Raw genomic sequence first — 15,321 nt, forward strand, 5'->3', positions numbered from 1 at the left:
TATAAAATGTGAAGTTTAGCTTGAGGTCATTTTTTTGTCTATGTATGTCTAATTTTCCAGCATCATATGTTGAAAAGACTGTGTCTTTCCTCTGTGCAATTGCTTTTGCCTCTCTGTCAAAAATTAGTTGGCCATACATGTGTGAGTTCTCTTTTCTGTTTGATTGATCTGTGTATCTGTCTCATCACCAATACCACACAGTCTTCAAATTGAATATACTGGTTCCTTTCATGTTATTCTCCAAAATTATATTTAAAAATTTTTTTTTAAATTTATTTAGTTTTAGATAGAGAGCATGAGTGGGAGAGGGGCAGAGAGAAGGGACAGAAAATCCCAAGCAGGCTCTGTGCCATCAACTCAGAGCCTGATGAGGGGCTCAAACTCACGAACCGTGAGATCATGACCTAAGCTAAAATCAAGAGTTGAATGCTTAACCGAATGAACCACCCAGGCGCCACTTCTTGGAAATTATTTTAACTCTTCTAGCTCCTTTGCCTTTTAGAAAATTTATATTTACATAAATATATTTAATATATATTTTATACATATATACATAAGTCAGCATGTTGTACAGTTTAATATATATGTGATTTTATTCATGAATTATACCTTAATAAAGCTGGGGAAAAAGGTTAGGGAGAAAAAAGACCAAAAGCTTGATAGAAAAAGGGGGAAGGACATGAAGAGATAACTATTAAAAGACATAAAAACGGCCTTAAACATATTCAAACATGTTCAAATTCATTCAAAATTAGAAAAATACAACTTAAACAACAGTTAAGATGCCACTTCTTACCTATTTGGTGAAAATTAAAATTTATGAAATGGTAACATAACTCTGTTACTTACAATGTGGGAAAATAGGCACTCTAATTCATTGCTAGTGGGAATGCAACTGGCAAAACCCTTCCGAAGGGGACTTTGGCAAACAGTCCCGAAGGGGACTGTATCAAACAAAGCTACATATACAGTTAGCTTTGGGCACTGCCTTCCCATTTTGGAGGAACTTGCCTCCACAAAAATACATATGTGTAAGATGATTTGTTGTATTGGTGTAATTTCAAAATAATGTAAACAACTGAAAAGCCCACACATAGGAGAGTGATTAAATAAATTACATCCACAATATGGATACTATGCACCAGTAAAAGAGAGAGAGAATGAGGAAGATTTCATTGACCTGCTATGGAAATAATTTATAGGATGTAACTTTAAAAAGGAAAGTGGAAAATGTTATGCTACCTTTACATAATAAAGAAGAGGCTATAAGAAAATATACATGTATCTGTTAATTTGTGCAGGAAGAAATACAGGAAAAATAAACTTGAGTAGTATTAAGATTGGTGGTTGGTAACTGGATGGAAAGAAGTAGGATACAGGAACAGATTAAAGGCTCAAGGAGGTATACTTTTGGGTACATTTTTGGGATAGTACTGAGTTTTAGAATCACGGTAATATTTCACATGTCCCCCAAATACTCATCATCATCCAAAATGTGAGGGCAAACCCAAAGTGAAATACAAACAGTAACATATAAACTTAACTGTATCCAAAAGGAATAATATCATCAGACAGGATAGGTCTAGATACAGAAGTACTAACTGAAATAATTTTGTAAAACATTATTTTGACCTCATACCATTCTCCAGTTCATATATCTGTTTTTCTTTTCTTTTTAAAAAAATTTTTTTAACATTTATTTATTATTGAGAGAGACAGAGAGACAGAGCATGAACATGGGAGGGGAAGAGGAGACACAGAATACGAAGCAGGCTCCAGGCTCTGAGCTGTCAGCACAGAACCCGACATGGGGCTTGAACCCACAAACCGCGAGATCATGACCTGAGTTGAAGTTGGACGCTCAACTGACTGAGCCACCCAGGCACCCCCATATACCTGCTTTTCAGAGAGGCATGGATTAGTTATTCTAAAAACACTTTTCATGTATTCTAGGAAGAAACCAATAAACATATCATGAGAAAGAAAGACAGAAAGACAGAGAAAGAGAAAGAAAGAAAGAAAGAAAGAAAGAAAGAAAGAAAGAAAGAAAGAAAGAAAGAAAGAGAAAGAAAAGGACTGAGGGTTTGAAAAGGGCTGTAGAGTACAGAGTAGGGAATGATGCAAAATGCATTCAACAGCAGAGGCCTGTGACCTACCCGGAGATCCACAAACCCCTGCTCCTGAAACCTTTGGTTTCAATGACTCAAAAGAACAATGAATGACAGGAGGGGAAGACTGTCCCATGAGGACTACGACTAGGACTAAAGGAAGAAGGTTGTATCTTTTTCTTTCCTTGGGGCTTGATGCTGAGTAACAGTATTGGCAGGACCTCTGAAAGTTTCCTCTCCTTGGTATACTCCTCTATAAAGACAGCAGGAGTTCAGCTAAGCAGCACAATTGTTGTGCTTTGATGAGGGTTACAAAGTAAGGACACTACTGAGAAGACAGAGCAAAGCAAGAGTAGGAGGAGGCACAATCAAATAGCAGATGTCATCATGTAATGTTCAGGCTTGGGGCAGCTATCCTTCTGACAGGCAGCAAAGCTTTGAGCTTTGGCCAAACAACTGTGTCGTGGACAAAGATCTGGATCTTGGGGAACGCAACTGAGACAGAAGTGCAGGATCATTAGTTGCTCCAACTGGGCCATGACAATGACAACCCTAGTTATTTTGCCTCCCTTCTGCCCTTTCCTCTATGAAATCAAATCGTCATTGATAAGGTTTAGGGATATTTGTCAAGAACTTCTCTGTTTATAAACATCAAAATGAAAAACTAAGCTTGGATCATGCCTTTTATTCAGGACGACTGGGTATTCAGAGGGTGACCTGCATTCTCTTGTTATTATCAGCACTTGCTGGGCTATAAAGGGAATCCTGACCTTACATTGTCTTACATGACATTGTCTTTGGCATCAAACCTATATACACTTCAAAGAATTTTGGGCATATGGTTTTCAGCATATCTTTAAAATCAGGTTAGTCTTATGTAGTCAGTGGAGATGAACAGGAGGAGCTCTTAACCACTTCACAATTTCACAGCAAAATAGAACCCTCCTCGTTTCCAATGTCCTAAATGTAGTCACTTCCCAAGTATGCAGAAATGTTTACTATGGTTGACAACAAGCAGTTCCAAATGTGGAATAATGTTACCAAGACAACACAGATGGTAATGGATGTTCATGCTATGGTTAACTGGTACATGAAGGAAGTAAACGTGACAGTATTACTTACTGGGTTAAAGATATGGACACAGAGAAACCAGAAAATCTCCCTGAATTTGTAAGAAACACTTCAAATTTTTAACTGCTAGACAGACTGGCATCTTTTGAGAAGGGTGAAGCATAATGTTACTCATATGATCATTAAGCCAAAGTCTTGGGAACTACGAGGACCATGCATTTCTTAATGTTATCTGCAGTGCTGAGAATGCAACCAGTACTGAATCCTTATCTCATGAAAATATACCACATTTCACAGCTTTTGTGGCTCATGAGCTTGGCCAAAACTTGGGAATGAAGCATGACCATGTGGCCTGCAAGTGTCATAGCCAGAACCTCTGCCCTATGCATGAATTTCTTACTGTAGATATGGGCTTCAGCAACTGCAGCTTTGACAACTTCCACCAGCTGTTGTACAAGCACTGAGGGAACTGTCTGTTTAATAAACCTGAGCTCTAAAGCTCCTTTGGAAAGCCATATTGTTAAAAAAAAAAAAAAAGACAATAAAGGAAAAGAATGTGATTGTGGCAGTGATTGTTAAAAGGATCATTGTTGTCTGCCCTCATGCCAGCTGAAGAAAGGTTTCAGACTGCACACTTGGATCCTTCTCCAAAACCTGCATATTTCTAAAGGTAGAAAGTGCTGCCTCAGTGTAGATGAGTGTGACCTCCCAGAACACAGTAATGGCACCTCAAGGTGGTGCCAGACAGATATCTACCAGCAAGACAGCACACCTTAAAAAGAACGAGGTTACTGTTAGCAGGACTGGTGTTAAAGCACAGAGAATCAGTGTGTTAAAATCTTTGGAAAGGACACAAAGGTTGCCTAGAAAGTTGATATCATTACCCGAATACCAAGAGTAGCAGGTTTAGAAACTGTGGCAGTGAATCTAAAGGGATGGTTAAGATCTTCATTAACTGCAAGGCCAAAGATGCAAAATGTGAAAAGCTGTTGACTGAACTGAAAAACATCAAACACCCAGTTCCCCATGTGGGACATGTGGTATTGGAATGCACAGTTTTTTGAAGCCACAGACAGAATTGATGACAGGGAGATGAAGGATGGTACCCAAAGTGGTCCACAGAAAATCTATATTAATCAAACCTGCTTAGATAAAACCACTATACTCCATTATGACTACAGCCTGGACAAGTGTCATGGAGGGGTATTTGCAACAATTTTAAGAACTGCCACTATATCTGTCTATACCCTTCCTACATGTGAATCTGAAGGTTATGGGGACAGTTTGAATAGTGGCCCAGTTCTACGTGTCCCCTCTGATTCTCAGTATGATAAAAAGCTGATGATACTAATCTGGATCTTGCCTAGTCTTTTACAATTCCTCATTCCTACTATCTATTTATTTGCTTACATCTATAGAAGATGTAAGACCAGTGTCAATTTAAAAATTCATCAGAGAAGCAAGATGAACAAACTTGACAAACATTTGATAATTACCCTCTTTCTGGTAATAAAGCCAAATATGAAGTGACACTAAAAGGACTTTTTAACAATTGGACTCTGTAGTTCTGGTGTCCCTCAAGGTCTATAGAAATAGGAATTCTTTCTTTTTTCCATCTGTCTCTTCAAATGTCAAATACTTATTCATTTTTAAATTAAAAGAGGTTAAAGCAGCTCCCTTGGTGAAGCAATCTTTCCTGTTCTGTGCTATCCAGAAATCAGGTCTCCAGAGCTCTGGGGCAATGAGAGGCCTCAAGACGTGATTTTTTTTTTTTAATGTTTAAGCTGTTACTGTGAGCTCCCTAACATTTCTGTAGAGAGTTCCTTTGGAACGATCTCTGGAACTTACGTTTCAGAGCATCCTGTCTAATCCCCCACTGTAATCTACTCTGTAAATTTTCTCTAATCTTAAGGATTTTTCCTTGGACAAACCAAAGGAGTATATCAGGTGAGAAGCATCTGATTATTAACTCTAGGTGTTGTAGTTGATTCTCATTCCAGCCACTTTGTCCACTTGGCTTTCCTCTTTCTTTGGGCATCATAGTATATGATGCCCTGGCCTCAGACTTGTTCATGACTCAACTGGAGAGACCAAACATCACTTGTATAGTTAAAGAAACGGATTAGACATTCCTACTATGAATGTGACTCTGCAGGCTGGAAATCTTTTCTTTCCCAAAAGGTTCAAATTCTCCTTACTAGCCATTCATTCACTTGTTCGTTCATTTTTTTTCTATAAACATACATTTAGCACTTAGCAGTAGGTCGAACCATGTAAAATTGATATTAGGCCTTCTTCACCTATAAAAATGGCAAGTTCACATGGTTCAACCTAATTCTATGTTCAGGCACTATGAAACCTATCTTTGGACTTCTGCTTGTAAATGGAGTTGAGAGTTTTTGATATCTAAAGTTTCTTTTAATCCTGATTTCTCTTAAATCTTATTATCCTCTGTAACTTCGTAAGATTGGCCTTAATTTTCTAGAGCAGATGGTCCCTACTGTTGAGACTTGAAACAGCACTGAGCAAATAACAGAGTAGGATGTGCCTGAGGATCCCACGGTCACTTTTTTGGTAGTTATTGTCTTTGTTTCTTCTGAGTCTCAGAAACCTTCAAAGAACAGAAACCCAGGATTTTCTTTGTCTGGTCTTAGAGTAACAATACTGGCAAAATCTGAGCAAGTTGTTGTATGTCACCCCACTTCCCCCACAATCACAGAGTAGAGAGCCTGGAAAGGGCACATATAAATAATAACCTAGAATTTATCTACAAGAGATTTAAACAAATCTAATATTCACTGAGGTAATAGGAGTCTATTTCATAGGACAGTGGCTTCACCTCTCTGAATAAGACTTTGAGAATCACAAGTGAATCTGAGAATACTGGAGATATCCTGCCCAATTCAATGAGAAAAGCCACTAACCACGCACTACATCCTCTTTCCCTTCCATAGTTCAAGGCATGGTTGGAAAAGACTGGAGATGTTCCCCAACACTCTTCCCAATCCATTAGTGTGGAATAACTCCGGTTCCTGGATGTTCCAGTATTACAGTTTCAAAGAATGGTGGAGGGCTGGTAGCAAAAGCAAGGGTAGACTCCACTGTATCTAGGCCCCTGCTATAGAATCTCTTCTGTGAGCATAATAATGGTGTTTGGGTGTCTGCATCACGCCGAGCCTCTTGCTTTAGTTGGTAGAACTTGTACTGTGTCCAGCCATATACTCCACAGTTGAGCAGACCCTGGGATGATGCTGTTAGAGCCTGGAGGAGATGAAGGGGTGATGGAGCCCATCCTTCAGGTTTTCAGAGATCCAGGGAGTAGTCCCCATTCCCCTTATTTATAAAGCATTGTTACATTTCCTCTATCTCAAACATCAAGATCTGGTGTCAGTTTTTTATATTTTTCTAGCTCTTCCTAATAAACTCACTCTTCACACCGTATCTCATCATGGATGACAGAGTTGGTCAGATTTCTTGGCATAAACATAAGGAAAATGAACTGGTTTCAATGCCCTTCCTTGTTACTTCCATTTCCCAGGTTAGGCTTGAGAAAACTGCCCTATCAGTATAGTCAGATAGCCCAAAAAGCCTTCTTAAATCTGATAAAAGAGGAAAAGAAAGAATCATTCTATTTCTGCATTCATCTTTCCCCATTTACCTAGAATAGCTAATTTACCCCATTCAGTTCACTCTGGATGAGACAGAATCATGTCACTATCAGTGTTTCACAAAAACATTATCTAGTAGATCTTGTTTTTTTGTTACGTATCCCTTAAAAACTATCAATAAAATGAAGCTGACCAGAGATACATATGCTCTGAAATGCATGGCAGCACTTTCACCAAAGTATCTACCTCAACTGTGAGGAAAATTTCACATTCTTCATAAATATAAAGAATACATTTTCTCTTTTGCAACGTTGAAATAAATATGCTAAGGCAAAAAAAAAATTGTGCTTACTGAGTAATGGCAGTGTAAGAGAACAGAGTAAGAGGGTATAAAAACAGATGTGGAAGGTGTTACCTGGAGAACACAGAGGGCCATGTGAAGCTTCGTGTTCTGTGGCTTAGTCAACTTCATGATTATCAGAATGACGGCTGTGAAAACACAAAGTATGAATCTTGTTGACAACCCTGCCCTCTAAGCATAAAATTGTCCAGTATACATGCCTAAGCACTGTGAGAAATAAAGCCATAGGCATAATGAAGACTAGGACTGAGATTAACCAGTTCCATAAACCACTGGGCCTCCAGTCTCCACCTTCTATTCCTCATTGACTAACCTTTGCAGGTTATTAGTGTAGCAATGATGGTTAGGCACATTACAGGAAGATAAGTTACACTTCTTAGCATTTCAGAATTTACCAAGCTTTTTTATAAACATTATCCAATCTGATCCTCACTACACTTTGTGTAGTAGGAAGGGCAGGTGTTAAGATCTCTGAGCTCTGTCAGGACATTTTCTCTCTTACTGGATTGCATCTCATGTCTAATTACCATAATTTCTAAAACATAAGAAGAAAAACAAGAAAGTTGGGGAAACTTGATATATGAGTGGGACAAACATAAGTTCTACAGTTGGACAGGAATTTTACAAGTTGCAGTCACCCTTACTGGTAAGACCACTTTGCTTGATCAGAACCCAATAGCTGCCCTCATCATTACCCAGCTTTTTCCATTAAGATACCCACCTGGGCCCCAGCAGCAAAAGAAGGCCACTGGATAGAAGCGCACTCGCTGTTCCATGATGTGAATTACTGCCCACTGTTCAGTCCCCAGAAAGCCAGTCGATTTCACAAACTTCTTATATAGGGTCTGGGTTTGGATGAGTAAGACCTAAACATGGGTACAGCAGTTGAGTAGCTTTGCCTGAGGCTTGGTAAAACTTCCCAGGTGTGGCCTCCTATCATTGTAGAGGGATCACTTCTCTTGGGATCTGACAGCAAGAAAACTCATTCTCCTGTCTTTACCATTAGAGACCTGTCTTAGAGACCTGGCTTCTACTGAGAGAAAATTATCTTCAGAGTGAACTTCTGCTTGGCCAGGAAATGGACAAATAAACCTGTGTTTATCATATTCCATATATAAACATTACATCAACACTCAGGCTTTTTTTTTTTCCTGACTGAGGCTAATCACCATATATGCATGGGAAGTTAAAGTTAAGATCTACCCAGACCCTCTTAAAACACTTTACTAGAGATTATGTTAGAAAGCATTCTGTACTTAATACCCTTAAAATAAATACTTGAGCACTGTGGCTGGGCTTACATTCTCAACTCTAAGAAAAAAAAAAATTTAGGAAGTCTTATTGTCCTTAGATGGAAAATACCATTTCCCTCTTCTTTTGGGGGGTTATCTGAATAAGGTTAAGCTCATGGAATACAGATCAGTTTAGATTTCCAAAGTGCTTTTTGTGGGGAGTAAATTAAGTAATAATCTTGGTAAGAAATCTGACCAAATCTAAAATTTTCCCAAATAATCCAGACCCTCTCTCTAAGTGAACAAGTCAATTATTTAATTAAGTTTAGCCATGTAGTTTCCTTTTCCCACAGACACTGGAATCAAAAGGCGGCTTTTACTTATTTAGGAATATTTTCATCTACTAGAATCAGTTCTGATTCTGAATGCCCTCTGAAGCTTAGGCTATTCTAAAGAAGCAAGATTCTCCAGGATGCCAGGCTCTGGGATACCTGACTCTCTTGTCAATTAGTTCTGAATGTAGATTATCAAAACCATCTTAATATAAAGTAACCATTTCGCCCTCTTTACATAGTTGCTGATTTGAACTAAGCTATCCCCCTAACTTATTTTTAAATTGTCAAAGGAAATTCTCTGCAATTATATTTGGTTCACATGTTCCAGCTGTGCTAGCAAAATAAAACATCTCTGTAGGATAAATTTGGTCTGCAGGCAGATAGTTTGTAATCCTTGAATTAGCATATGAAGAAAGGAAAAAATGATACTGAAAAGTAGATATGGCAAATAAAAAGGCATGTTCACTTGTGTACTGATTTTATACTAGGCAGTTACGTGTAAATAACATATTGTCCCATAGCTAATTATTTTAATTGTACATCATTCTGGTGATGTCAAATGAGTATTTAGTAACTGCTTAAGCCACTTAGCACTTTAACCCCAGTCAGACACAGCATATATGCATTTACACCCAATAAATAATTGAGAAAAGAAAACTCCTTTGTTATTTGGAAAATTATCAAATTAAATCAAAGCATATTTGCAATTTCTGGAGTGTTATCCTGTATAAAGGATATACTTGACACATACTAATCTTCTGGTTTGGTTTTCCATGAGGATCCACAGGAACATATATTAGTTCTAGGGTGAGCATAATTATCACATAATTAATACAGGCTCTTTCCCCATTAATCATTTAACCTTGAGAAATCCAAAAATTGAGGTAGTAATTAAAGTATCAATATCTCTTAGCTACTTTCTTAGATCTAGAACTTTAGGAAATTCCTCTCCATCCCATTTTTCCCAGTCCCTAGGAATACTGCTGCATCCCTCCCAATCTTCCCTTTCTGTCCATAAAGGCAGGTAGCACCGTACCACAATAGCAAGGAGGCTGAGGAGAAAGCTGGTCAGGAAAATGGTGATCCCATAAAAATAAAGAGTGGTACAGACTGATGTGTTGACAGAAGGCAGTTCAGCCATGGCTGACGGTGGTGAATACATCAGAATACACCTAGGAAGAGAATCAATGGACAGGAACACTGCTAAAGATACAGAGAGATACCCACATTTGGTGCAACAAAATTTACTAAGTATGCAATTTTACTTATCATTTTGCTAACCCTTTCCCATAACCCCTTATTCTTTCTGATAGACACATTATCTTCTAGTATCTTTGTGTTATATTTCTACTTATGTATTTTTTGCCTTGACTATACCTTGCTCTATAGACTACACCAAGGTACCATAGAACCTTGTTCCAAATACAAACAACTTGGCCAGAGTATACGTAGAAAGTCTTTTCCATCTCTATATATGGAAAAGAAAAGGTGTAGTCTACCATGAAAATGATAGATCTGGTCCTTGCTTACCTGTGGCTCTGACTGAAGTTGCGGAAACATTCACTGACATTGCCCAGACAGAATACAGGTATCATCAACAGCAGAGGTATCAGGCTGGGAGAAAAAAAAAACTTATCACCCTAATATTCAGACATTTTTATTCCCTTTCCCCTTTGCAAAATACTCTGTTCTTCTCCTAACTCTATCACTCCACCACTCTCCACAAGTATGTGTGTGTATATATATATATATGTGTATATATATATGTATACACACACACACACACACACACACACACACACACACATATATATATATATAAATTCTTCAAGAAAAATACCTCAAAAGCCTTACAAATACTCCTTAACCAATTGCTAAGTGGAGTGGAGAATGCATTTCATACCTAAATTAATGAAATCTAACATTGTCAGAGAGTCTCTGGGAATGGGTCAAAGTGAAAGGAAAAATCTAACAAGGAGTTCTGTGCTCACTTTCTATGACAACCAGGAATAACTTCATTCTCATCAGCCTCTTCCTGGGAGCTTTTTGAAAGCATACATTTAAATAACCAATTACCTATCCAGCTAATTATAGCCAGCTCTCTGTAAGAGGAAAAGACCCAAAAATAAAAGTTAAAAATTCTAACATCAACTCTGATATGACCACTGTTTTAGGTAAAATCCAGACCTTTCCTGGGGTTAATAGTTGTAAGACTCTCACCCAATGTTATAAAGGTGGGTAAGATTTTGACAGCCTCCTATTACAACTCTTTATGATATAAAAAGGAATTAGAAGTCTAAAGACTTAAAGGCAAGTATTTGTTGACAGTCACATAGAGTTGATGGCAAAACTGAGGCTAAAATTCAAAACTATAACTTCAAACTGCTCGCCTATTCTATCTGGGAATATGGTACCAATGATAATATATTTGTTGCTTCCAAGTCAATAAAGTTCTATGAGGACCTAGGAGTTATACAGTCAATGGAAATAAAGGGCACTGTCCTCCTATTTGCTCCAACCTGGACCACAGAATAATGAGAGTCTATACCTAGCCAGAAAGTAAAGCAAAAACCTTACCTTGACAAAATGATGGCTATTTGACCAACATGACAAGTATAATCTACAACCTGTGAAAAGAATAAATGTGAGTAAAGTCTTAGAATATTGCCAATCATGGGGCACTGGGTGGCTCAGTCGGTTGAGCCTCTGACTTCAGCTCAGGTCATGTTCTCACAGCTCGTGAGTTCAAGCCCCGCATCGGGCTCTGTGCTGACAGCTCAGAGCCTGGAGCCTACTTCTGCTTCTGTCTCTCTCTCTCTCTCTCTGCCCCTAACCCACTTGCATTCTGTCTCTGTCTCTCTCAAAAATAAATAAACATTAAAAAAAAAGAATATTGTTGATCATAATATACTAAATATCAGGTCATCACTTACCACTTGATAGAGCAAAAATTCCCAAGAGCTACCTTGGTTGTGTCAAGCAATATTTGCTACAAAATTCAATTAAATAGATAGTTCCTTAGCATTGGCAATAAGAGAATTGTGTTTGTATTACTATATTCTAAAAAGTATAACAACAATAGCCACAAAGAGAGCCTGAGGGAAGTAGCTTGATATAAGACTTGGATACAACAAATTCTCTTAAGAAGAAAGGTAAATAAGAAATCACACAGTACTCCTCCATCTTCTAATAATAGTTCAATCCTCTTCTCTTTAGATCCAGGGAGGTGTGGACTTTTCAGACCTTATGGGTGGAGCAGAAATCCGTGTATAAGATCACCAGCAGAAAACTTAACAAGCCATGATTAGCATAATAGAGGGGGGTCAAATAAGCCCTTTAGATATAACACCTGTCACACTCTAAAAGAAAGAGCATTTCAAAAACCCCCAGTTGTGTTAGACACTGAAAAATAACTTAACAGAAGAATGGTATCTACCCACTAGAAGTTTATAGTAGAAGACTTTGAACAGATCACCTTAAAGTGAGACCAGAATAGAAAACAAGCTTTTTTCTGTTCTGAGGTAAGAGATCACATTATCTTCTAGAATGGCATTGTTAGGGATCAATAAACATTAAGTGAGCAATTAATCAGTAATCAGAGATGGGTAATTGATGTACCCTAAAAACTACAGATCAGGAACAGCAAATGATTTCAAGTAAGACAGCCAATGCTGACTTTAAGTAAAAGGAGAAATAAGTAAAATTAGTCTTTGGTGACCTTTTCCACCCATGTCCCTTCTCTTTTTATTCTATCCTCTATCAATCAGACTAACCTGTGTTTAATTCTTGTTCTTATATTTCTGTTAATGAATCTCTGATAAAAAACTTACTGATATGGGGTACGTGGGTGGCTCAGTCAGTTGAGTATCCAACTCTTGATCTCAGCTTGGGGCTCCATCTCATGAAGGTTAAGTATCTGATTCTTGATTCTGGCTCAGGTCATGATCTCACAGTGTGTAAGATCAAACTCCGCAGGGCTCTGTGCTGACAGCGCTGAACTTGCTTTGGATTCTCTCCCTTCCTCTCTGTCCCTCCCCTGCTCATGTGCACACACAAACACACACACACACACACACACTCTCTCTCTCTCTCTCTCTCTCACTCAAAATAAATATACATTAAAAAAAAAACCTTACTGATAACAGTTTAGGGCACAAGTCTTGCTAGGATATTTAAAAGAGAATTCAAAATGAAAAAAACATTTTCAAGGCTCCTGATATAAAGCTATGACAGAATAAAAGGCAGTGGGGTTAAAATTTGGGGCTAGGGTTTGTCTTCTCATGCCATGGCATGAGTTATAAAGTACAGTATGTGCATTTCCATGGACAAAAAACGGTAGAATGCTATATATATATAACAGCTAATTTTATGTCTCTCCCTCCCTTTCTTTCAAAGATTAATTTGTTTTCCTGACAGGAACCCAAGCCTCAGAAAAATATCTCTCCTTGTTCCCATTCTCGGCTTCTGGTCTCATTATGGTAACTTTTTTACAGAATTCCTCTTTAGCCAAATAACTTTTCCCAAATTGCAGTCTCTTAGCTTGTGAGTGAATGAACCTCACATACCAAACTTGAAATACTACCCATATAAGGCTGTAGAACTTTTTAGACATTCATGTGCTTGAGGGAGAGAAATGAATTATTTTTTTGCAGTATCTTCCAGCTCTAGGATTCTAGGATTATGTAGACAAACACGTAAAAGGACATATATCCATAGCCATTACTAAATTGTAGGGAGCTGAGAAACTATACAAGTTTAAAATACAGAAGATCAATTATAAGCATTGACTTACCAGATGTAAACAAGAGAAAAAAACACCAGAACAGAGTACTGTGTTACACAATATGGTAAACACTAACCACATGTGGTTAAAATTAAAATTAAATTAAATAATTCAGTTCCTCAATCACACCAGCCACATTTCAAGTGCTCAACAGCCACTGGTTAATGGCTACTGAACTGGACAGTGCATGAAATATTTTGATCACTGCAGAAAGTTCTATTGAACAGGGCTTGGATAGACTATAATATCTTGTTCAGGATGCTAACTAAGGTCTCTTCACATGAAGTTTTCAATGATTTCCTCACTGCCCATTCTTCCAGCAAAAAAGAAAAAAGAGAAAAGTTTTCAAAGCACTCTATGCTCTCAATCTTCTCCAACAACATATATCTAGGACAAGGCTAGAAAAATGCAAGAAACATATCTTCTTTAGAAACCAGTCAGATGAGGATTTAGAGTATCACAGCATTTTGGAGCTATAAGTGACATTAAAGATCACAGAGACCAACGCTTCATTTTATGGAAAACTGAGACCCAAGAAAAGGAGATGATGTGCTCAAGATCAGAAAGGAGATAAATGATAGAACTGCATCTAGAAGACAGATTTCCTGATTCACCCTCAAATCTCTTTTGACAATGGAATAGTACCATTTACTCATTCAACAAGTTTTTATTGAGTTTCATCATGTGCATGACAGTATACCAACTTTCATTTAGTCTACAACTGATCTGTAGGAGCTAGAGAAAGGTATGTAGGGAGGTTTTCCAGATTCAATTACTCCATGATGCTCTAAAACAAAAATTCCTCTTCAAAAAAAAAAAAAAAACCACAACAGGGGCACCCATCTGTCTCATTGGTGGAGTGTGAGACTCTTAACCTTGGGGTTGTAGGTTCAAGCACCATGCTGGGTGTAGAGATTACCAAAAAATAAAGTCTTAAAAAAAAAACACAGCATAATGGATACTGTAAGAAATAAGAAAACTGGAATACTTAGTAAGATTTGTATAGGAAGATTAAAATGTATAATGACAGTCAAAGAAATGAAAATGGCTAGGGCGCCTGGGTGGTTCAGTCAGTTAAGGGTCCAACTCTTGATTTTGGCTCAAGTTATCATCTCACAGTTGTGAGACTGAGTCTTGTGATGGACTCCAAGCTGAGCGTGGAGCCTGCTTAAGATTCTCTCTCTCCCTCTCCCTCTTCCCTTCCCCTGCTCTTTCTCAAAAGAAAAAAAAATGAAATGAAAATGGCTAACATCATAAAAATGTCTTCTAAGATCACTTAGTGATATACTGATAGAATCAGAAATAAGAAACTGAGTGTACTATACAATGGAATACTATTCAACACTTAAAAAAGAATGAATTACTTATGTATGCTATGATGGGTAAACTTCAAAAGTATGCTAAGTGAAATAAACCAGATACAACAGACTATATATTGGATGATTCTACCTATATGAAATGTCCAGAAAAGGAAAATGTATAGAGTCAGAAAGTACATTAACTGTTGTCTAGTGCAGGGGGCGGGCAGGAAATTAACAATAAATGGTCATGAAGAATTTGGGGTGAAGAAAATATTCTAGAACTTATTTATGATCACTATTATACAAGCTGGTAAGTCTGCTTTAAAAGTCATTGGATTGTACACTTGAAATAATAAATTATCTGATAGGTAAAAATATGCATGCATACACGCACACACACACACACACAAAATCCAGATGCACTGACTTAGAGTTCTCCTCTCTTTTGTAAGTGTAATACTAGACAATGCCCCAAACTCTCTCTGAACCAAAGGAGTAAAACTATTCCCTGGATCTACCTTG

General features: G+C 37.7%; 1 protein-coding gene across 4 annotated transcripts in view; it reads right to left on the reverse strand.

Annotated features, from left to right (window-relative positions):
- Positions 1-1,839: 1,839 nt before the first annotated feature.
- TMEM116 (transmembrane protein 116) overlaps positions 1,840-15,321 on the reverse strand; it is a 93,589-nt gene continuing 80,107 nt past the window's right edge. For 3 of the 4 annotated variants that reach the window (XM_047828376.1, XM_047828374.1, XM_047828373.1), the window contains 6 exons: positions 11,293-11,342; positions 10,246-10,329; positions 9,752-9,887; positions 7,870-8,014; positions 7,203-7,276; positions 1,840-6,440 (listed from right to left, as the gene is read on the reverse strand). In XM_047828376.1, coding sequence (XP_047684332.1) covers positions 6,189-6,440; positions 7,203-7,276; positions 7,870-8,014; positions 9,752-9,887; positions 10,246-10,329; positions 11,293-11,342 — 741 coding nt within the window. In that variant the 3' untranslated portion in view covers positions 1,840-6,188. Of the gene's footprint in view, positions 6,779-7,202; positions 7,277-7,869; positions 8,015-9,751; positions 9,888-10,245; positions 10,330-11,292; positions 11,343-15,321 lie in introns of all 4 variants that reach the window. The other variant, XM_047828375.1, reaches the window with a different exon arrangement.

This window comes from Prionailurus viverrinus, chromosome D3, assembly GCF_022837055.1.
Source record: "Prionailurus viverrinus isolate Anna chromosome D3, UM_Priviv_1.0, whole genome shotgun sequence".
NCBI classification, from domain to species: domain Eukaryota; kingdom Metazoa; phylum Chordata; class Mammalia; order Carnivora; family Felidae; genus Prionailurus; species Prionailurus viverrinus.